Genomic DNA, 25,176 nt, shown 5'->3' with positions numbered 1-25,176 from the left:
AGTTGAAGAGAGGTAGAGGGAGATGCAGAAAGAAGAGGGAGAGAGAGAAAGAGAGAGAGATGGAGTAAAAGAGAGATGGAGAAACAGCATGAGAGGGAGAAAAAGGAATGAGTGGAAGTGAAGGAGATAGTGAAAGAAAGAATAGAGGAAGAACAAGGCTGGTTGATCATGGGTGCTGCTCCCCAGAGTTGAATTTGTTCCCCTCTCTGTGACCGCTGCTTTATCGATGGGAAAGAAATGCTTTTTGGCTTGCGCTGGTCTGATGATTGTGTGTTGACTTCCTTGCATTGTGCACACCCTGATGAACAGCATTGCAGTGGCCGACTTCTCTCTAATATCAGTGAGAACAAACGAATCAGTGGTGGTGGCGTTATTGTGGCACAGCTTTGGGCCCTGAGAGTAGAGGGCCATTTATCAACCATCACATCGGGGGTTCCAGGAAGTCCAACTCCGCCAAACAGCTTGGGGTCATTATGGGCCGTGGGCTTTAGGCACAAGTCAAGTATTGGCTTTCATCACTCGGCCTCAGTCGGCAGTGGCAAGCCCATAACTCAGGCCACACAATAAAACGTCTCTGCACTTCATCACGGTGGCCGTGGAGTTACTTTTATGCCCCTCCATAAACCCCCATTCCCCTCTGAGTACTACCGGACCTGGAGTGCGGCGGTAAAAGGTGAAATGTTAGACTTGGAGAGACTTTGCTGAGGCATTCCCTTTATTGAGCTGGTGCCAATGTAGCCTGCATGTGTGTGTGTGTGTGTGTGTGTGTTCTACCTGTGGGAGATGAGGGAAAAGTGACTGTAGTTAAAATGCAACAAAGCAACAAAGATGTCATGATGGGGTCAACTGTCATGGAACAATAGAGCTAGTTAAATTTACGGCCCACTTGCAGCATCAATATAGATTTAGGGAAATTTAGAGAAGACTGTATTGCCTTTTGTTGTATACCTTTTACCATCACAGTAAAAGCCCATTGAAATGCCTCAGTATATTACACCGGCATTGCTCAGTACTGTAATACTGTTTTAGAGTGAAAGCTTTGCTATTGACTTCAGTGTAGAGAATAGACTTCAGTGTTGTTAAGCAGTGTGACAAATCAGAATGAAAGTGTTTGTGTGCCAAAAGACTGGATAGAAATGGGCTGTAAATATCAGAACATTTTAATTAGATGTCGAGGATGGGGCGCAGGAGAAACGCTGCTCTCAGGCTGATGAAAAACTGGGCAAGTCTTTTCTGGCGCCGACTATGGGCAGTATTACCGCAAGAAATGTTGTATTGGGCATACAGTGAATGGATGCGTTTGTCATTTGACAAAACTCCTTGACTGAACCCTTCCAGCCCATCTGTGCTGCTTTGGATGCCCAGGGTCAGGATTTTTATCTTGGCAAATGTATTGTTGCCAGAAAGACTGAACTTGTGACTTTCTGTCAATGAAATTAAAAATAGAAAAAAATTATCCAAAGCAAAAGATACATTTCCCTCAACTTATGTGTGTTCCCTGGGAATCTCAGTCCACCAGTTGCTCTACAAGTTGAGCCATAATAAATAATCTTTCTTTATTAATGTTTTAAAATGTGCTGACAGTTTTTGATGACTAAGTAAGATAGCCCAGGTTCACTGGTTTATAGTGTGTGTCACTGTAACTAGAAGGGCAGTTCATGTTCATGCCAGGTTTTCTCTGAGTCCCATCTCTGACCTGAGCTCCCTGGTCCTCCTGCGTGTCCCTGTCCTGCTGCAGGAGTGCTGCAGCTGCTGCTCGCTGGGCCTGCACTTCCGTAAGGAGGGTCTGCCCTGCGAGGCCCACCAGTACCTGGGCCTCCCCTGCAGCCACGTCTTCCTGACCTGCTGCGAGGGAGAGGAGGCCGCCAGCTGGAGCACGCTTCGCCAGAGACCACCGCTGCAGCCCACTACACCGCCAAAGAGAGGTGGGGCCAGTCAAGTATATCCCTTCCCAAACCCAAACACACACACACACACACACACACACACACACACACACACACACACACACACACACACACACATTTTAATGCTTTTATTTGGACCTTAACACAGGGGAAGATTCACAGATCCAAACATTGAAGGAAGTAAGTTACACACTTAGGCAGGTCTGATCAAACACAGAATGCATTGTGCTATTTTCATTCTGAACTGCATGATTATGGGTAAACATGGCATCGTCGCTTCCAGATGGATAAACTACCTATTATTGCAGAAATGGAGCAGTACACACACACACACACACACACACACACACACACACACACACACACACACACACACAGCCATATACACAGGTTTGACAGAAATCTAGACCGAATATGAAATGTAAACACACACACTTGTATGCAAATCCCACACACACAGAACCATATACACAAACCGATACATTTCTATACACACACACACACACATACACACACACACACACAAATGTGAGAAGATGTTAATTATATTGTGGATGTTTTGAGTTATGTAAATACACTGGTTCCACTAACCTAACCCTAACCCTAACCCTAACACAGACACACCCAAACAGTTAATCAAAGGTGATGAAAATGGAAAGTTGAAAGACTACCTGGCCTCTACTGTAAATACACTTGTTTTGGGATTATGGATGTAGTTTGCCAACAATTGTTTTATCTAAGCAAGAAGCAGCCAAAATGTGACGTGCGAGCAGGCATAGCATTCTGCTACTGCTGTTACTATGCAGCTGTTGTCTACTTATGCCAGTCTTGATATAAAATAATGAATAATGATTTGGAAAGAGGATTACTTTTGATTAACTGACAGGTAATATGTAAATATAAACAAACTGACAAGATGATATGAGGAATAACACCCATAGGGCTTATCTGCAGATGATATCCACCATCAGTGACATGGCAGCACATAAAGTTGACACCTGACGGCTGCTTACCTTGGCACTGTAGCAGGGTCTGACTCCTCTCACCTTGATACCCGTCTCCCTGGCAACTCTACCTAGCTCGCCTGTCAGACCTGTCACAGAGCTCTGACATCACCGGCCCGAGTTTACGACGGGTAATATTTCATCGGAAGTGACACAGGCGTTTTGTTTTACACAACTTCACGCCTGTCACTGCTGTGATAGAAAGAGTCATGTCAGGACGCTTTGAAAGGCAGAGTGTCTTGTTTTATACTGCAGTGCCTTTAAACATATTTTCAGAGACACAGCGGTACCCAGTTCTGTCAAAGACTAACTGAAGGACATCCAAAGCCACTCTGCATGTCTTTGAGGACTTTGAAACTTCGCACCCTGCCCCTCTCTGCTCAGTGAAAGCTTGAGGTTAAACCCCTTCAGTATTAATCCAAGTGGAAACATGTAATCCTGTCTTTGTTAGTGAGGAAATCTGGCCTTTGTAACCTTGAAAAAACCTCAGCAGTATGATTATGATTCCAGACTGAGTCCTTTGTAAGTTAGTGTCATGTTCACCTTGCAGTGAGGGGAGCTGTCAAGGCTGTTCTGCACCTAAATTACATGTGGGGTCAACGTTTGTTTGCTTTCATATAACTTTATCTCAGCAGGGAGGGTAAATCATATCTGTGAGGACATGGAGAATCTCTGCACAAATACAGGCCCATCCATCAGAGGCCAATGTCTGCTTGTTGAAACAGATGAGACAGGAGATGATATACAGTAATGTGGAGAGGGCTTGTTTCAGCCTCCGCATTGTGGGGTGGGGAGGGGGGAGGGGTGTTGTAAGGTGCCCCTCCACATGTCTCCCAGGATCAGGCGCATTCTCACCACCACTCTCCCCCCCCCCCCCCCCCGTCTTTTCTCCATCTTTAGTGTCGGACAGCCCGTACCCCAAGGAGGCCTTCTCCATCGGGGACGCGGAGGATGCGGAGAACACCGTGGAGGGGGCCGAGGGCCTGCGCGACCTGGATGAGTGTAAGCTCGAGGGCAAGCTCTGCCACCACACGTGCATCAACACGCAGGGCTCCTATGTGTGCGCCTGTTACCCGGGCTACACGCTGCAAGAGGACGGCCACAACTGCGAGCCAGGTGAGATGCCTCATCTCCTATCTCATCTCTCATCTCTCTCTCTCTCTGTCTCGCTCTCTCTCTCTCTCTCTCTCTCTCTCTGCACAGGGCAGACACCCACAGCTCATTGGTTAGGAGATTAGGTTTTTTAATATCAATTGATGATTGATCAAGTGCTATCAAGGGCATAGGTGAGTCTCTGACCAATCATGTGTGGTCATATCTATCTTAGGAAAATGAAGCCTCCTTTTTGATCTGTGTTCATGTGTGTGATGTGTGTTTGTCATGTGTGTGTAATACATAACTGTATGTGTGTGTGTGCATCTGTGTGTGTATGTGTACCGCTGTGTACCGCCCTGTGTTTTTGTGTGTATGTGTGCCACTGTGTGTGTGTGTATGTGTACTGTGTGTGTGTGTGTGTGTGTGTGTGTATGTGTTTGTGTGTATGTGTGTGAGACAGAGAGAGAGAGGGGAGGGATAAGTTGGTGCTTGTGTGGTGTACTCTTTCTCTAGATAGATGGCATAGTGATGAAAAACATTTCTGTCCCGGCCCCCTCAGTAGACCCTATCTATCTCAGCATGAAGGCGTATTATATTCCCCTCTGCTGATGGACTCCCTTCCTCTCCTCTCCTCTCCTCTCCACTCTGTGCTGTCTGATCTGTCCTGATAGGCTGTGACCAAATCGGGAGGACAAAGCTACTTCCTGCACCCGCATGCATGCCCTGATTATCAGATCATTTCACACACAGCACATCTCTGATAACAGATCAATCCACAGCAATAACGGGGCGTGATGTAAACCTTGTGGTGATTACCTTTATGTCTGGATAACTGGTGTTGTGCTTCTACTCACATGAAGAGCTGGCAGTAAGTGTTAAATGTCAATGCTAACCAGGCTAATAAACAAACCATGCTACTGTGAGTAACATCGAAGGGTAAAGTCACGTGACTTCTTTTGTAGTCCGTTTATGAAACAAAAGGAGCAATTTCGATTTTTTTTTTTCGAAAAACAAAAATAGGGCCTGACATTTTCACAGTTAGAAGATTATTACTGTATACACACTAAAAAATATTTTTGGTGGATAACTTCGCTGATTTGGCTTCACAATAATTTTTTTTCAAAATAGAGCTGCTCTTCGATAGGAACGCAACCACTTGGGGCGCTGGTTTTCACTTTCCCTCCCTATATGGCAGCCCATGGAACCGTACAGTAAAAAGTTGTGAGATTTGGCACATTGATTCGGGATAGTCCCATAATTCATTTCACCAAGTTTCAGGTTTGAACCACAGGCAGTCTAGCGCCACCAATTTGTCAAAGTTGACATTGCATTTATGCAATTTACTTTTGAGCCCTATGCCCAATTTAGAACATTGAGATATTAGTTATAGTTGGTATCCTTGGATGAGACCGAACCATAGACAGTAAAGGGCTGAACTCAACGCACCCCATGATGTCAATATCCCCCATGTTGGACCATCCACCGTATTAAATTTCATCACTTACAAACACAAAACACTTACAATTTTCACGGGTCACAAAGTTTCTCAGATTTTCACGAAACTTGGCGCAGATGATCTTCAGACCATGCCTCACAAAAGTTATTTGTCGTGTATTGACATTCAAAAGCGCCTGTCAGAGCCAATCGGAATTGACAGCGAGGCCGCCAAACAGGAAGTGAACTCATATCTCGGCAAGGATTTCACGTATCAAACTAAACTCGGTACATGGACTCAGGTCCCAATTAAGAGAAGGCTCAAGAAATTTGGTGACCTTTGACCACTATGGGGGCACTAATCGGAAGTAGGCTCATATCTCAGCAACCCTTACACATATTGAAACCAAACTTGGTACATGGACTTGGGACCCCATACTGAGGACACACAATACATTTGGAGTCTTTTGACCACTAGGGGGAGGCTTATATCTCAGCAATGCTTTCACATATAGAAACCAAAGTTGGTTTATGGAGTTGGGACCCCATCCTGAGGACACACAATACATTCAGTGATATTTGATAACTAGGGGCGCTATAATTAGTAACACTTTTCCCTAAAGTTGGTGACCTTTGACCACTAGGGGGGCGCTAGAGATACAGGAAGTTAGCTCATATCTCAGCCACGCTTTCAGGTATCAAAACCAAACTTGGTATAATCGCCCCTATCTTCAGTTCAGAGATGTTCTGAACTGCACCTAATTCCATGTGTATGATTAACCTAACATCTTCTGGGAGTATGCCAAGTTTCGTGGAATTTCATCCATGGGGGGGGGGGGGGGCGGGGGTAGAAAATAAATTATTTTATGTGTACATTTAGTGACTGTACACCTATCGGCCTATAGATGGTTGTGTTGAGCAAAGGGTTGCTGGTAGAGGAAGATAAGGAGAGGAGCTACAAGGCAGGACTGTCTCACACACACTCTCTCTCACAAACACACACACAAACATAACCACACACTCGAACACATGCACACACATTCACATCCACACGTACAGACACACATGCATGCATGCATGCACACACACACACACACACACACACACACACACACACACACACACACACACACACACACACACATCCACATCCACATCCACATGCAGACATGCACACACATAAACACCCACAGGCACGCACACACTCACACACACACAGATATGCACACACATAAACACACACAGGATACGCACACGTACACTGGCACACACACACAGGCACGCACATACAAGCACACATACTATCGGTATCGGCAATTACAACGGTCGATAAATTATTTTAAATTCAGTAAAGGAAAACCAAATAGTGACCTTTCATTTAGGCTGCATTTCCAGTATTGCCGTTACGTAGTTTGTAGTTTGCAGCGCCTTACTGCAAAACACACACGCATTACTTGACTTGGTTCCACTTCACTTTAGTGCAGCAGATTAGTGAAACAATCGTTCACTTTGTGATACAAGCATCAAACTTGGCACAAATATTATTTGCAACCCACTTTATCCAAAAAGCACATTAGCCACACAAAAAATCCAATATGCCATTTTCCAAGATGGCCACCATTGAAAGCCATTATACTTGGTTTTTGACTTGGATTGGGATTGAATAATCACATTTTGATGATCTTGATATCATAAATATATGTAATAGGGTCTGGACTTTCCAATTCTACAATAAAATATAAAATAATGTGTTAAATTGTGAAGATAGATGCAATTAATGGAAAAATAGCACATTGTAGTACTAATTTTAGTTTAATTAAATTGTTTTTATGTTAGGTTACTTCAGCAGGGGGTGGCTAAGAAAGTGCATGCTCTTTTTTTAGTTATATATATATAAAAAAATCATTACATGGCAGGAAAGAGAGACAGGGCTTCAGCAGGGGCAGGGGGTCTATGTAAGTGCATGTGTTTGTTTTTATACATATATATTTGTTTTTATACATATATACTACCTCAATAGAACAACAAAGACTAACAGGAAATGTGTGGGAAAGACAGACAGGGCCCCAGTAACGCCTCTGCTCTGTAGCTAGCCATATCAAGTGACGCCTCTGCTCTGTAGCTAGCCATATCACAATGTCTGCATTACAAATTAATGTAATCATTGCATTTGCAGGCACACAACTGAGTACACTCAAGACTAAAGCGGTAGCATTTACATCTTCCCAGACATTCCATCTTGCACCTACATTTAGTCAACTGTTGACAGCTCTCAACAATTGGTGGAAGTGTCATCCACACTACTTGCCAAATGTCACATTCTTTCCTCCAACCCCAGTTGGATGGACTCTCCATATTCATTTGATATACCGGTATACTTACCTGGCCCCAGATACAGGCAGCTTGATAGGTTGCACACTTCACATGCTTAGCAAGAGATGCCCTTGTTGGTGGAATGGCATCATAGGACCTCTGCTTTTGTGCAAACAGGTCAAGTCTTGTTCCATCAAATCCATCAGCAGTGCTGTTCTTGTTGTACATTGCTGAGATCCACATCATCCGTTACTGGTAGGTATCGACTGTATTAGACATTTCATTTCAGGGCACACTTCTCAGGTTTGCCAGGCAGTCCATTTGCTAACACAACATCACAACCAGTGAGGGCATGGACAAAAAGCATGCCACAGGATTTTCCAGGACCAAGTTTCCTCACCATATCATAAACTGGTAACCACCTGACAGACTTACCTTGACCAAATTCAATCCACAGCTCCTCTAAGCCTGCATCCCGTAGAGTCCCAAAAACACTGCAATAGCAATAATATCCATGTCACAGGTTTTAATCAACACAGATTTCTTCTGTTGTGGACTAGTTAGCCACAACACTAATGCGATGGTTTGCCTATGGAAGATGTACAGCAGGGCATACCTGTCTACGATGCATCCTAAACAACGGGCTAGGACATTTCTGCTTGCTAGGTTTTAAAGCTGTTGACTTGCTCACAGTCCTTGGTGGCCCTAAATCTACACAAAATAAATGTGAGCATCTGAGCTAACATTTATTCCCAAACACCCACGTAAGTAAGGAAGAGCATGGTTTAGGCTACAAAGGCTAAAAGTAAAGTAACTCATAAATGTTGCTTGCATTAAGAGAAAGCCATTAAGTATAAACTGTTCACAATGTAGTTTGTGGCAATGTGGTTATCACAGAACAAAGGTTCTCACGGTGTGGTTTCTGCATCACGGAAACGTCATTGCGCACTGGAGATTAAAAATGAGCTCATTGTTGTGCCACATTTGAAACTACTGCATTAAATTGGTTGCTTTGAAATGCCTGTCCACTGTCTAAACCCTTGCGCATGCATGTTCGGAAAGTAAAAAGGTAAAATATTATTTGTTACAGCAGATAATGGTTGATTACCGGTATATTGAAATGCAACCAAAATAGTAATTTTACATTATTCACTTATGTATAATAAATTAGGTCAAACAACTTGTCTTGCAGTAGACTGTGGTGTAGCTGAAGTTCTTGTCTGAGCTGAGTCATACAGTACATATGTGTTTGGAGTGAGGTGTTGTGCAGTGACTGAAAAGGTTGGTGTTTGTGCCATGTCTGGTTAGAATTCTGTAACTCTTGCTGCATGAGGGCTTAAACATGGTCAGGAATTGAAGGTCCACTCCACACTGTTTGCTTGACCACACACCTGGCCTCTGCTGTGACTCGTACTCTTATTAATTTTGCCTTGTGTGTGTGTATTTTCCTGTGCTTTTGATGATGATGCATGCTCCCGTTGTTTCCTGTAGAGGTGAAGTGTCCTCAGCCACGTGTCACCAATGCCACCATCACTGAGGGGGCAGGCGGCTCTTATGGGTACGGGGGCCGTCGTCAGGTACAAGTGTCTGGCTGAACAGAAACTGGTCGGCAGCCCTCACATGAAATGTGGGGTCTACAGGCTGACAAGCCACCCAGCCAGCAGCTGCTGACACAGGGCCAGATCGAGGGAAAGGATCTGGTAGATTCAGTGTGATCCAATTCAGTTCAGTTTAACTCAATTCAATATGATTATATTCAATTTAGATCAATTTAGTTCATTTCAGTTCAGTTCTGTTTAGTTCAGTTCAGGGCAGTCCAGTTTAATTACAGAGTGCCATCAACTCTTGTTATCAACGCTTTTTACATATTCAGAAGCCTCAAACCTGTATAGCAAATGTAGTTGCCTATAGCCAGAAAAAAAAAACTTTTAACATGTGGAACCCTCTTGAGCAGACTCAAGCTCAAAGACATGTCTCCCAGGTGGATTTGCACTTGAGGAGGCCTGAATGTGTTCTGGACAAAGGCATCTGGGCAACCCTTGTAACCCTCGTAACATGGGCTTATTCTGCTGATTGGGATTACAGTATGTCATAGCTAATGAATAATAAGAGGTCCTGAACAACAATAAAGACCTTATTCCACATCTCACTAGTACAGTGCACAATGCCCTGGAGCAGCTTTACTGTAATTGTGTGGTTGAATTAGGTTGCACTGCACCCAGCGGGTTTCATGTAACACATGGAGTGATAGCGACCTGGTTTGTACAGTAGATGTCAAAGCACAGTCCAATTTAATGAATATACATAATGCAGACTCATAGATGTAGATACACAGACACACACACACACACACACACACACACACACACACACACACACACACAGTGATTTGAATATGTCCTCAGTCGCTCACAGGGCCTGGTTATAGGGAAAGGGGCCCCTTAGGACAGGCCAGAACATGAAACGCACTTCAGAGCAGACGCCTTCACAGATGATTACAGTGAAGCCAGCATCTCATAATAGGTCATGATGGAAAAGAACACACACACACACACACACTCTCACAGGGATTTGTGTTTAGGTAGCCCCCCACCCCCCACTCCCACCCCTGTGGCAAACACATCTAGAGCAACCCTGGCCTTTCATTTAGCCCAGCCGGCTTCATATCTGTTAATTAAATCACACAGGTACTACTCACAGCTATCCTGCCTGGACCAAATGAGAAAACTGAAGGAGTTTAAACGCAGTGATTAGAACTATCCCCCCCCCCTCTCTCTCTGTCTCTCTCCCCCTCTCTCTCTCTCTACTCTTTCTCTATCTCTCTCTCTCTACTCTCTCTCATCTCTCCCTCTCTCTCTCTCTACTCTCTTTCTAGTTCTCTCTCTCTCTCTCTACTCTCTTCCCGACTGTCTGATAAGAAACCTGCTCCTGTTTGTTTCCACAGAGACTGATGCAGAGGAGGAGAACAGACTGATGGAACAGGAACATGAGAGTCCTGCTGCTGCTGAGACTACAACAGCTCCGGCACCACCCACCACCACCTCCACCAGCGCTCCAACCACCATCTTCCATGACCCATGTGCAGGTGAAGACCAGTTCCTGGGATGCATTAAGTCTTTAAAATATCCTATTACCATACTTATAACATCATTTTATTAATAATATTGAATAATACTCATCTTCCTTGACTTCCCTTAATTTTTCGGATACCATGCATTGCCCTGACATACCTGTCACCATAGTTATTGGGCAGTGAAATTTGTTGTAAAAAGATGTAAAAATGTGGTAACCAACCCTAAACTATTCATGAATTCAAGAACACCTATCCACTCCCTTTTGGTGACCATGGAAAGTATAGGACAGTAGGACCTACTGAACGGAAAACATGACTCACAATTCCTGTTTCATAAATCTTTGACCATATGAGTAATGCTTTTTACGATGGATTGTTTCTGAGTAAAGGTCATGTGCTATTTGTGTTAGTTTGGAGTGTTTGTACCATACGCAAGGGTGGACCCCAAGTGGGTTGTGTCAGAGTTGGGAACATGTTGGGAGTACAGTTCACCAAGGTCAAGGTTGTTTGGAGGAAAAAGGAAATGAGAAAACAATTTCTTTCACCAAGGACCAACATAGGCACTATTTCTTTTGTTCAAACTAATTGCCATGACAACTCTTGTTGCCATTCAGGAAATGGCCCATGTGCGCATAGATGCACCCCGGTGGAAGGGCGGCCACAGTGTTCCTGTTTTCCAGGATTCTCTCTGGCAGCGGACAGCCACTCATGTGAAGGTACGGTACCATAGAAGAACACCACTTTGCTACCAGCTGTGTGGAAAAGTCTGTAATGATATGAGGGAGAAAATGACAACTTATGGGCAATCAAAAGAGTTATTTTAACTTGATAAAGCACCAGCACTAATCAGCACTAATCAGAGTATGAAGAGATGCATGGTCACTGGCAGTCATAAATTATCTCACAAGCTGTCATATTCATAAACACACACACACACACATAAACAGACACACACACACACACACACACACACACATGCCACGTACATTACACAAGGTCAAAAACAGCTGATCAAACTCACACAATCCATCAAGCACACATTACAACACATTACCGATACCCCCACACACACACACACACTACACATGCTCACACAAACGCACCAGACATGCATAAACAGACACCTGTTGGCTTCCAAAGACACAAACCCCAGTGTTTTCCCCATAGACAGCGCTCAGGCAGTCTGGCAGTTGAGCCTGCTAAGGAATGCGAGTGCTTTGACTCTACTCTCTCTCCCTCTCTCTCTCTCTCTCTCTCTCTCTCTCTCTCTCTCTCTCTGATGTTTGAAATGCCGTCCAGGCTCTCCGCGCCGGCCTCACCCACCTGAATACCTGCAAAGCCTTCAACTAATCCCCCGTCTATCAGCAGCCTGATTAGAGGCTGCGTCCTCTCCACGTTTATTTCGCTTTTTTTTCCTCCTATATAATAGCCCTTATTAAAAAACGCACACAGAGAGCCTCCTCTTATCTTCCGCCCTAATTTGAAGGCCGTCCTGCTCAGACTGAGTCGGCGGAGTGACCGGCTGGAGTTCCGGAACGGAAAGCGAAATTCTTCTGAAATGGAGTGTTGTGACATTCTAAATTCAGCCGTTTTGCTGACAGATTGTGTATTGTTTGGGGGCTTACAGTGCGGCAGCATTCCCAATCCCTCTGGGGAGAGCAGTGTGTGTGCAGAGCTGGTGGCGGCTAATCTGGCCAGGCTCTGCCTCTCAGTCCCACTGATTAGAGAGAGGCTGCACTGTGGACTCTTTCATTAATGTCACTGTTCTCTCTGTCTTTTTCTATCATCTCTTTCTCTTTCTCTCTTTCTCTCTCTTTCTGTCACTCCCTCTGTATATCTCTTCCCTTCTATCCACCACCCCCCCTCTCTCTCACACTTTCACTTCTGCTTTCTTTGTCACTCACTCTCTCTTTCACCTCTCTCTCTTCCACCTCTCCCCCACTTTATGTCTTCTATGTTTCCCTCCCTCCCTCCCTCTCTCTCTCTCTCCCTCCCTCTTTCTCTCTCTCTCTCTCTCTCCCTGTTGTAGATGTAAATGAGTGTTTGCTTATGGCCCATAACTGCCAGCTGAATGAGAGGTGCGTCAACACGGTTGGCCATTACTTCTGTGAGAGACTCATCGTCTGCCCTGCAGGCTTCCAGGAGAACAACAACGTCTGTGAAGGTACAGCCCTATGGCAAACATCAGACTTACGTCTGTCCTTCACTTCATAAAACAACAACAACAACAACAATCATTTTAATCATAATAATAATAATAATAATAATGTGGAAAATGTTCTGGTTTCTGACATCCATTAATGGATTCTATTCGAGATTAGGTAAATAAACACTTTAAGGAAATTTAATTAAAAGTCTCCCAAAAGATTTTGAGGATAGTTTGGTACATGGAGGATTCATTGTGAGCTCCACAGGCGTGTAGGAGTGCTAGCGGTGTAGGTGGGACACAGATCCATTTCTCATCATTTCCATGGCCCACGCCTTGGCAAAGTCTGCCGAGCTCAGCTCACAAACGCATTCATTGTGTTTGGTTGCTGCCGAGGCATTGTAAAAAACACACATGTTTACCTCCGCCAGGAAGCAGCCCTAGTGTGGGCTCAGAGAGGGCTCCTGCAGGGAGCAGGACAGGAGTCAGTGCAGTCCAGACGCAGGCGGTAAAGGCCACTGCTGGGTGAGCTCATGTCCTATAAGCAGCACCAATATGACCATGTGAGGTGTGGTCATGTGGGACACACCCGCTTACATGGACTTTTCATCTCCCACAGGAACGAGTGAGGGAGGGAGTTGTGTGTGTGTGTGTGTGTGTGTATGTGCATACAGTACAGTACATGTATGTGCGCATGCATATGTATGTCGATATGCATGTGTATGTGTGTGTGTGTGTGTATTAGCATAAGGATATGCTTGCATGCCACGTCATACCACGTGTTTGTGTGCATGCTTGTGTGTGTATGGGAACGCAGGCTGCAATGTCAGTGGTGTGTTTCCTGCCTGTGAGCTGTCGGGCTTTGGCTCAGCTCATCAGTGGTAGTGCCAGAGTGTTGTCAGCAGTGCTAAGACACTTAATGGCTTTCTGTAGCTTAAGCGCTGCAGTCCCTCAGGGCCTCCTCTATGACTGCTGCTGCTGCTGCTGCGGCTGCTTACGCCACTGATGCATCTGAGCTCCGGTTAGCATTTAAAGAGGCCACGTAACAACAGATGTGCTCCTGTTGACTGACAGGCCCAGGAAAATCCCCTGTAGATAAGTGTGTGTGTGTGTGTGTGTGTGTGTGTGTGTGTGTGTGTGTGTGTGTGTGTTTACAGTAGTGTATGTATGGATGTTAGGTTTCTATATTCTCTTAATACAATGATTTTGATAACAGTGTTATGTGTGACTTTACAGTGCAGAGATAAAATCTCTATCAAAGGAAACAGAAATTGCTATTTTGCATCCAGCCTCTATAAGGTAGCGAGGAACTATATAAGAGATTTATCAGTCTTAATAAACCCACACTGCTCAGGTGGAGAACATGGAGAGAGAGAGAGAATGAATGTAGAAGTAGTTGCAGTATCTTTGATGGTGCTCCAGTAATTTATTTCCCCGGCTTGAACCACAGTGCCACCAAGTGGTGGTCCTGCACAACACAGCCAAGTATCAACCATCAAACAGTAGCAATCCAGCACTGTTGTTATGTTGTGTGAGAATAGAAAATGGCAGTGTTATTATAGTCCACCCTGAGCAGCTTACTAACACTCCCCCTTTACCTGCCCTGCGGTTGTCTGCCCTCAGATATCGATGAGTGTGCACAGAGGACCCATAACTGTCAGATGGGCTATGAGTGCCGCAACACACCGGGCTCCTTCACCTGCCAGATCACTGCCAGGTGCTCCAGTGGCTTTACCCAGGATGCCAGTGGGCACTGCGTTGGTAAGAGCTGAAGTCTGTTTTGTTTTGTGTGTGTGTCTATGTCTATGTGTGTTGGCGTGTGTGTCTGTGTCAAGGCTGTCTTCTTCACCGTGTTCCTATCTCTGCCCACTCTTATTTAACTGTCTGACTTTTCACTTATTTAACTGTCTGACTCTTTGAATTTATTGTGGTGGCTTTGAGCTTGTCCTCCAGGTTCTTGCCTGTTTCTGTGTGACCGTAGCAGAGTTTCTCTCTGACTCTGGCTGAGTTTGTGACTGTGGCAGAGTTTCTCTTGGACTGGTTGTGTTTCTGTGCTTGACTGTTTTCCCATCTGTGTTTACTGACTGACGGACAGCAGCTCTTCCCCCAGCAGTGACTGTGTTTACTCTTTACGCTGTTTTACTGTGTTTGACTGCGTCTCTGTTTTCTGCATGTGTTTGTGTCTGTGTTCCCTTACTTTTTCTGCTCTTGCCTCTGACAGTGTGTCATGTGTTTGTGTTCTTACACTGATCCTGACTATGGCAGAGTGTGTCTGTGTATGTTTGCGTGTGTTTGTGCTCCAAACTCTTCCTACCTACTTTGTGTGTGTGTGTGTTTGTGTGTGTGTCATGTGTCTGTGTGTTTCTCTCCCTTCCTGCCTGTGTGTGAGTGTGTTTGGGCGTTGCGGTGTCATATCCGTGGCTTCATGTGCCTGTCTGCTTCTCTCTGATCCTTTCAGCCTCTGGCTCAGGGTGTCAGATCAGGTCTGCATGCAGAGCCCTGGGCCCTCTTCTCTCTCTCCCTCTCTCTCTCTCTCTCTCTCTCTCTCTCTCCCTCTTCCTCTCCCTCCCTCCCTTTCTATCAGTGGTTAATGAGTTAAATACCACACAGGCAGAGAGATAGAGAGAGAGAGAGAGAGAGTGTGTGTGAGAGGGAGAGAGAGGGAGAGAGAGGGAAAGAGTGTGTGTGAGAGGGAGAGAGAGGGAGAGAGAGGGAGATGAAAGCTGAAGGAGTGCGGGGCCAGGCGGCGGCTGAGGCTGCGGCTCTGGCTGTTGTGGCAGAGATGAAAGAGCCATTTTCTCTTCCTGCATTCTGACGTCTCGGAATTATCCCCCCGGCAAGGGAACTGGGGCATGTCGAGGCAGCCCGCAATGAGAGAGAGGGAGAGAGGGAAGGAGAGAAGGAGAGAGGGGTGTCGGAGGGGAGAGGCTAAACCAAGCAAACAGATTAGGCACACAATTAGGACGAGGAGAGCACAGGGGATGTGACACTGGATCTGGCCATGGTGATAAGACAGTGTGTCTGAGATGGTACCCATGTGCTTTCCTTCTTCTCCTTCTCTCCTTCTCTCCCTTCTCTCTCCCTCTCTCTCTCCCTCTCTGCTGTTTGACACAAAAGCTTAAACACTAAAACAAGCAAACACACATATACACATGAACACCTACACACACACCCCTCCCTGCAAGCACACACACACATACTGTACACACACCACTCCTCATGTGTTGGTTTTGTTTGCGTCTGCAGATATAGATGAATGCAGCAGTACTGCCCAGCCCTGCAGTTCAGGGTACAACTGCATCAACACCGTGGGGTCGTACACCTGCCAGAGGAAGGTCATCATCTGTAGCCGTGGCTACCATGCCAGCCCTGATGGAAACAGGTGCATAGGTGAGATTCTGACCCCCAGAAGGTCAAAAGGTTAAGGGTCTTCACAGAGCTTTTGTTAAGCTGTCAGGTAAACACATAGTGACACACAGGTGGCTTGCAGGGATAGGGCAGCAGCCAGGGTCCTTTACCTCTGAAGCATGTCTCTCTCAGCTTCTTTTCTGTCTACTTTAGAAACCATTTGTTAGTTATATATTGCCTTAATTACAGAAACAAAAAACACTTCAGGAAAGTAATTGCTTCCATTAAAACATACTGTGTGTCTTGGATATCCTCAGAAGGTAAATCAAATGGGTACAGAAAGCATTACCATTGTCATCATTATCAAGCTTCTTTATCAAGCAGACACTGTATTTTTCCCATGAATCTCCCCACTGTGCCTCTCCTTGTCTAGATGTGGACGAATGTCAAACCAGAGTCCACCGCTGTGGAGATGGGCAGACGTGCCACAATCTGCCTGGCACCTACCGCTGCGAATGCCAGCCTGGGTACCAGTACGACATGTTCCGCAAGATGTGTGTGGGTATGTAACGGCGAGAGGGGGCAGGATGATGAGCTGAAATATTTCTATTTACATTTGCCATGCATCATTAAACACACTGCACCTTTTCATCCAGATGAGCTTGCAGGACAAGTGAAGTGAGCATTTTAACCCCATGTCGACTCTACAGGGAGCAGTATGCACCATTAGAAGTGTGTTGAGATTAAACCGATTTCTGACAACTGATAAGAATGGGACTTTAGATGACTGAACCCCTCTGAGTTGACTGAACCCCTCTGAACATTGTAGTGTACTTTTTAGTCACAATACTAGCAGTAGCACGTCCCTTGTAGGTCACATTGGATAAAGATAGATAGATAGATAGATAGATAGATAGATAGATAGATAGATAGATACTTTATTGATCCCCAAGGGGAAATTCAAGGTCTCAGTAGCATACAGACATCACACACAACATGCACTTACAGCATAAAAAGTAATATAAGTATATAAATATAAAAAAAACACCACTGAGCAATAAAGACAGTAGAAGATTTTGCTTTTGGTCTTTCTCATAATGTATTTGCCATGCCTACACACCCCCCTCCCCTGTGCCCTGCGCAGATGTGAACGAGTGCTGGCGCTACCCAGGCAGGCTGTGCGCCCAGACGTGTGAGAACACCCCCGGCTCCTACCAGTGCTCCTGCACCGCCGGCTTCCGCCTCTCCAGCGACGGCAAGAACTGCGAAGGTATGCACTTCAGATGAGGCAGTGTTGCAAAAGTGTGTGTGTGGGAGAGAGTGTGTGTGAGAGAGAGAAAGAGTGTGTGTGTGTGTGTGTGAGAGAGAGAGAGAGAGAGAGAGAGATTGATGTACTGTATGTGTCAGTGTATTAGGTAGGTCATGTGCCTCAGATGAGTTTGTCAGCACTGTATCACTGTTATGACCAATTTAAAAGGATTGTATTACACCATTCACAGACATTCATCCCACGGCACACCTCCATCCCAAATGAATCATATCCAATATTACAAAATGAATCATAATAGCCCCTCATATAATAACATTATACTTATAACGTCTTCCTCGACTACTCTTTTAAATCACCCACAGGCATAGAGGAGTGTCGTATTTCAATAGATCTAGATTACCCAAAAACCAATAGACGCTCAATGACAGCTGTATTAATTGCATTCTTTGGCACAACTTAAGATTCATTTCCTTGGCACAGTCATTAAAAAAAAACAAAAAAAAAACAAGGAGATTGTCTTCCTGACTGTCTTCCATGTGTATCCCGCTCCAGATGTGAATGAGTGCCTGAACAACCCCTGCAGTCAAGAGTGCGCCAACATCTATGGCTCGTACCAGTGCTACTGTCGCCAGGGCTACCACCTTCGGGAGGACGGCCACACCTGCGATGGTGAGCCAGCGTCTCATCTAAGCACAGTGATGTGGGAGCACTGATGGATCTGAGAAGGATGCACTGTAGCCATTAAAGACGAGAAAAGACATTGATGTTGAAAAACATCTTGCCTGTGGCATTATACATTTCCTGATAAAATCTTTGTTTATTTTTTGTAATTATTGATTATAATATTTTGTTATGCCTCAGAGAAACAGTCCACTTTCTTCTCACTAGCTGTTTGATGTAATGCTGCTCTCATCCCCACAGATATTGACGAGTGTTCTCAGAGCATGGGACACATGTGCACTTTCAAGTGTGTGAATGTTGAGGGCAGCTACCAGTGTGCCTGCCCTGAGTACGGCTACACCATGTCCCCTAACGGCCGATCCTGTTTAGGTGAGATCTTACCACCATACTAAAAACCCTGTTAGGCTACACAGTGTCAAAAGGTTTTGTTATTTCCAAAGATATTACACTTCAATATTGTTCACCAAATCAGCAACGTACGATAGTTATCACTAACTGTCATTGCACATTGATGTTATAACAGCATATTTGAATGTGACATCCAAGAGGTATGAATAATAGTCACTATCAGGTCATTGCTTATCCATAGCAATGGAGACTACACCATATCTATTACATAATTGAGGGTTCAGTTAGAATGTTACTGTACCTTAATTATTTTGTATCATACATCACATAACAGGCCCACATTTTCCACCCACAGCCCTGTTCACCCTGAGAGTTTTGCTTATTCTGTTTTGCAGATATTGATGAGTGTGCTATCGGGACTCACAACTGCTCTGTGTCAGAGACCTGCTACAACATCCAGGGAGATCACCGCTGCCTGTCCTTCAGCTGCCCCGACAACTACCGCCACGTCTCAGACACGTACGTGTGCCACAAAAAGCAATGACAGTGCTCCCCCCCCCCCCCCCCCACACACACACACACACACAATAAGCCTTTTCATTACTGAGAATGCAGGCATTGTGAACACTCCCAGTGTCCTACTGCTGTGTTTGAGACCAAGGGGGAAATAAGACAGCTAGGCTTTACTGCAGGCCTTACTGTGTACTGCTTTATTTTAGGTGGCACAGTTCCTCCTTTCTCAGTGTACATCAGGATTCAGATATGAAACTGTGAATGGCATTTGGAGGCTGGAGGACATTATGCATTGTGTTCAGCAGACACAAAGAAAAGAATAAGCGAGTATTGAAGTAGGGAAAATACATAATCTGTATTTGCCCTACAATAAGGCACAAAACCTCCTTTGGTTTTATGACAGTTATGGAACACAATCAATACACTGAAAATAAAAACAAATGTCTGTTAAAACCTACATTCTAAAATAAGACCCTAATATTGCTGCTATAACTGCTTCATTCATTTTTGTAAAGCCTTTGTATTTGCACTGCTCTAATTGATCATTTCGTGTTTCGACTGACACAGACGGTGTGAGCGGATCAACTGTCCTAACTTCGTCGAGTGCCAGAACGCTCCTCTGAGGATCACCTACTACCAGCTGAGCTTCCAGACCAACTCCATCATCCCAGCGCAGATCTTCCGCATTGGGCCGTCACCGGCCTACTCCGGAGACAACATCATCATTAGCATCCCGCGTGGCAACGAGGAGAACTACTTCAGCACGCGCAAGCTCAACACTTACACGGGCGCCATCTACCTGCACCGACAGGTGCGCGAGCCGCAGGACTTCCTTATCGATGTGGAGATGAGGCTGTGGCGCCAGGGCACCTTCACAACGTTCCTCGCCAGGATCTACGTCTTCATCACAGCACCTGCCCTCTAACCGAAACACCACCACGCCTACAAACTCGAGCCCTCTAACCAGCTACCACTATGCCTACAAAATCAAGCCCTCTAACCAGCATACCACTATGCCTATAAAGTCAAGCCCTCTAACAAGCACCTACAGTATAAATTCCCTGTAGGGAGTATAGTATAAAAGCCCTTGCCTAACCACTATGCCTTTGAACTGAAGCGCTCAGTTAGTCACATTCACAGTTGTGGTGGTTAACCTTTCTCCTGGAGCCCTCTCAGCAGGCTTACTGTCGTGGCCTGCTCTACATCACAGTGGAGAACCCTCCTGTTCTCTAACTTCTCCCTCACACGTGTAACACAGCCGGGCCACGCCTACTAGATCTCCTTTCAGGAAGACACTAGTCAGGAACACGACAGTTCACCAGTGTTTCCGTCGGTTGGCTACCTGCCCAATCAGCAACTAGAGGGGATGACGAAACCGAAAGGGCTATTATATGGTAAACGGCTATGGTAAACATCAACAAATGCAGTGGGAGAAATGAAGAAATGTATTTACAGCAAAGGCCCACATATATTGTTCACTGACTACCGATGCTGTTTATTGTCAGTTTGTAAAGTTTAGGCGAAGGAAGGAGGAATGTTAGGAATATCTGATCAATGTGATTGGTAAGGCTGGACCAATGATTTCAAAGTTCTACGCCCGTCACCATGCTAGCTTGTAAACGAATCCCAATCATGAGTGACCAGACTCTATTCACTCGTGAATGAGTTTGGTTTTCCAGGCTAGTAACACCTAGCTCACACCTGTAATAGCTAGCTCAAAAAGATCATCTTTAGAGCGAAACAGGATCACAAGAACAGGACACAGGTACCATCCCAGTGTGTGAACATTAACATACAAACAAAGACTGACAATGGACTGAGGAAACTGAGGGTTTAAATGCTTTCTGGCCAATTATGATTGTTTAAATACTCTGGGGCTAATTATGACACACAACACAGGGTGAAATCAATGATCCAATCATCAAGGAAAACAAAACCAGGAAGTGAAAAAGGACCAGAAACAGAGAAATCAAGAAAGATACCTCTCTTGAATCACTTTATTGAACTTCAGGCCACTGGTGGTGTGATGACAAGCATCAGTCTGATTAAAAAGTTTGTGGCTTGAAACTTCAATAAGGTACTTCAAGAGAGCAGTGCAGCAGATTTTCTTTTTCTTTTGCTCCTGATTACGTGGACTCACTTGATTGGGTTAATCAAGGGCATCGTTATCACCCCACATTATCACCCCCTGTAGTTGTAGCAGGCAGGGGTAGCGAGAACATGTTGAATCCAGGCAGACCCTAGGAGGTGGATTGAGAACCCCTTAATCAGACCAAAGCCCCACAGGGCAGAACTGGCCCTATGGACATTATGGTGCAAACATGTCATTTTGTGGTTGCAGACCTACTGCGGTGATGTCACTCTGAAAGGCCAGTGAAAAAAACATACACACCATCGCCCTGAGTCTTTGGTTTAGGACTTTATGGACAGGATAAGACACATTCACTTTAATTTTTGAGTTTAAGAAAATTCGAAGGCAATAAATAAATCCTGAACCATATCATCAATATTTACAGCGCATATGGAACTATTTCAATCATTCTGCCTTTAGAGTTTCATCATTACTTTTTGTCTAGAAGTATTTTGAGAACTCCGATTACATATTGCAATAATCCTGGACTGGAACTCTTAAAAAAGAATCCCTTCTCACTGCCAAACTGTTGTCCGCCAGGGTCAGGAAAGAAACCGTCCAGGGGTATTTTGACTTAACCCATTAAGACCTGATACACCTTTTTAAGTGCTTCTCCCTTTAAAATCGGATGCAGTGTTTCTGATTCAGGTTTTAGCAGGTGGTTCTCAGAAAATGCTTAGGTTTTAGAGAGCCTTTTTAATGGGCACTCTATCTTAATAGGTTAAACCAGCCTACAGCTGTTATCTGTAATGTCTGCCGAGATTATGATCATATGCCTTTAAGAAGTAGATTGTGTACATTATATTTATGCTGCCTACTTTTCTTCTTACCTCATAAATGGAATGATACTGGAAAGGGGAAGGCTCTTAATTTGAGATGTGTGTTGTTCAAGATGAAAGATGAATATGTTTTTGAAATGGGCATGTTAATACTTTTGCTATTTATCTCCAGCACATGCACCACTATCCTCTTAAAACGATTTTGAGAGAATTCTTTTGCTAAATATTCTATTCTGTTCGCACATGTATTTGTGATTTCTGGCACATTATTATATGGATGTATAAAATTTGAAGCTGTTTCCATGAATTCCTATGGTTTTTGGTAAAAAATAAATAAATACATTAAAATGTAGTTTCATCACAACTTGTCATCATTTTAGAAGGAAATGTACCTTTTTTCACACAATAAACCCTAATAAATACAGACGGGCTGCATTATGAAATAGTTTCTTGTGTTGTTATAAACCATAATCCACAGGGATAGAGAGCATTAATACCCTGATGACATTTGATAAGTGGCACTGGCTCAACTTTCAGCCATATTACACACAGAGCTGATCCTTTCCAAGTCAGGACATGTCTGCAATGTAATTTGGATCTACCATCATCACCTATGGGAAGTGATCCTCCACACTTACATTATTTTGCTTTCAATATTAATTTGACTGGTGATAACCCTCTCTGCTGAGATGCATGTGGCATTTAAGGCCTGTAATATCGACCAGCAGTAAACCATGGCTTGAGACACCGGTGTGTATTTGCATAGTGGATGAGATTCATTCTGGAAGCTTCGCTTTTGGCTTTTTTTCTACTGAAGAGTAACATTGCCCCCTGCAGGTGAATCTGTGCTCTGCAGCAAGCAGACACAACAGGCTATATAGGCCTACTGTTGAGCAAAAGAAAACGTGTTTCCGAACAAGTAGGCGATGACTCCTCCATCTTGACTTGATAGGAGTATCCCCTGCATAATCACTATTTAGATGGCTAAACTATAATCAAATCAACATCAGCATAGCTGTTAAGATCAAAACATAAGACCGCTATATCCAAATTAAATATATTAAACTAATTGAATTAAAGTAATAATTACTTCACTTTAATTTAGTTGAATTACAACCTTGTCTGTTTAAATATATAGTGATTTAACTGCAGATAATGACCAAACAATGATTCAAATGTCATCTAGTATCATTACCTCTCTGATATAGGGGACCTCCCTCACCATTGTAAATATCGGAAAGGGTGTGGGCCACGCCTTGACAACAGAATTGATGTACACCACACATCCAAACACAAATGAGTGCCAATTATCTGCTCTGAAGAATGAGTTATGCCAAGAAGGGTCATTACAACAAAAGAGTCTTAATGGGTTTTTTTTCTTTACTTTAAGCAGCTAATTTTAGCACTGACCCTTTTCATGTGACTGCTTGTACAGTACTATATATCATTATTCCCCTCCCTGTCATTCCCTGCAAAACTGCAATAAATATACTGTCCTTACGATCATAGGCCACATCTCCATGGAAAACACAAATGCAAGACTAAAGGTCTCTAATCTAATGCCAGAGAAGGCACAACCCTTCTCCAGATCTGAGATAGAAAAAGCACACAAAAGAAATGTGAAACAGGGTTAAAGGTCAAACAAATATGGAGGATACAGAGCCCTGAAGCAAAGAAAGGCCAAACAACCGAAAGGCTCTTACAAAATGGTGTGAACTAGTATTTACAAAGCACATAGAAAAGGAAAAAAATACAGGACTCAGCCGGCCTACATCTAGGCTACACAATATAATTTTTGTGATGACATGGTAATCATCAAATCATACAAATCATAACCTTAACAATATTAATCAGGCCTTATGTAAATTGATAAGTATGAGGCATGCCCAAGAGAGGGTCATGGGTCAATCCTGAATGCTGAAATGGATGCGTCACTGTCTCCCTCACTTGAAATACATAGGCCTGGCTGTTTACTCGACATGGAAACGTTTGACACCATGCAAGCAAAAGCACGATCAGCAGATTGAGCAGAAGAATCGAGCTGGCCGCGTGCCGTGGGTCTGGTCGGTGAGTCATGAGTCGCTCTTTCCTCCCCGCGCTCTGAACACTTCCGTCTATTCAGGTGCCATCCCGTATTCTGTACAGTTCTCCACGGGAGCGGTCACCCGTGATGAATGATCCCCTTCCCCAATTAGCTTTATCATCTCTCGATAGCATTTCAAGGACCACACATCTAGGCAGAGTTGAAGATTGACAGTCATTAATGGTCTAAAGGCAGACACCAGCAACCTGGACTAAAATGTAGAACTGGAACAAAGTGACTTAAAGGAGAATTCCGGTGTGATATTGACCTAAAGTGTATCGAAACATGATACCGAGTGTGAATGTATGTCTCATAGCCCATCTCGGCTTGTCCCCTGCACTCCAAAATCTGGCGCTAGTTAGCCGATGCTACCAACATCTTTTTCAATAGTGGTGCTTCGGCATCGGGCTAGCCATGCAAATAAATCACTGTTTTACACCCATTTACGAGGCTCAATGTATCTCCACACTTCATTGGTAGACTTCCGAGGGCCCTGACATTTAAAACGAGACATTGAGAACTTTGAAAAAGCACTGGTAGTTTACTTACAAGACGATTTATACAGACAGTATCTTCACTAAGTTTAGCGTTTGCAGCCATCTTGAATTTAGTCACGATAAGTCGAGCAACGAGTAAGAATGAACAGCTATGATAAGGGATCAGATTCCAAAAATAATTCAGTGGAAATGCATGGATTCCAGTTGCTGCTACTGGAAGAAACTGGAATCCATGCATTTCCACTGAATTATTTTTGGAATCCCTCCTCGAAATATCAGCTGATACTTCAGAAGAGGACGAGCCGGACAAGGTGGAGGTCTATCTCCTTTTCTGCAACAACATCCTCACAATCTTTGAGGATGTGGTTAAAAGGTTGGAGAGAAATAACACCACATCTGCGGACCTCTATGAAATCATGTCATCTTTCAGAAGGAAACTGTGTCAACGTAGAGAAGACCAGTTCTATGGTTTTTTGACGAGGCAGAAGATCCAACGCCTGAATCAACAGGATGCCGATGTTGCCAGAAGCGATTTTACCGCTTTCCTCAACACC

The 25,176-nt window shown here is 44.3% G+C and overlaps 1 protein-coding gene across 1 annotated transcript in view; it reads left to right on the top strand.

The window, feature by feature from the left end:
* The window catches only part of LOC121713276 (fibulin-2-like), a 37,392-nt gene extending 14,998 nt beyond the window's left edge, over positions 1–22,394 (top strand). The window contains exons 5-17 of the mRNA XM_042097787.1: positions 1,739–1,925; positions 3,812–4,027; positions 10,698–10,838; positions 11,441–11,542; positions 12,856–12,990; positions 14,596–14,733; positions 16,219–16,362; positions 16,754–16,882; positions 17,465–17,590; positions 18,143–18,259; positions 18,512–18,640; positions 19,015–19,138; positions 19,700–22,394. Of these exons, the coding sequence (XP_041953721.1) occupies positions 1,739–1,925; positions 3,812–4,027; positions 10,698–10,838; positions 11,441–11,542; positions 12,856–12,990; positions 14,596–14,733; positions 16,219–16,362; positions 16,754–16,882; positions 17,465–17,590; positions 18,143–18,259; positions 18,512–18,640; positions 19,015–19,138; positions 19,700–20,057 (2,046 nt within the window). The 3' untranslated portion in view covers positions 20,058–22,394. The remainder of the gene's footprint in view (positions 1–1,738; positions 1,926–3,811; positions 4,028–10,697; positions 10,839–11,440; positions 11,543–12,855; positions 12,991–14,595; positions 14,734–16,218; positions 16,363–16,753; positions 16,883–17,464; positions 17,591–18,142; positions 18,260–18,511; positions 18,641–19,014; positions 19,139–19,699) is intronic.
* The last annotated feature ends 2,782 nt before the right edge of the window (positions 22,395–25,176 follow it).

Source organism: Alosa sapidissima, chromosome 7 (assembly GCF_018492685.1).
Source record: "Alosa sapidissima isolate fAloSap1 chromosome 7, fAloSap1.pri, whole genome shotgun sequence".
NCBI classification, from domain to species: Eukaryota; Metazoa; Chordata; class Actinopteri; order Clupeiformes; family Clupeidae; genus Alosa; species Alosa sapidissima.
The sequence above is the reverse complement of the archived record's forward strand: the minus strand, read 5'-3'. Positions and strand labels throughout refer to the sequence as shown.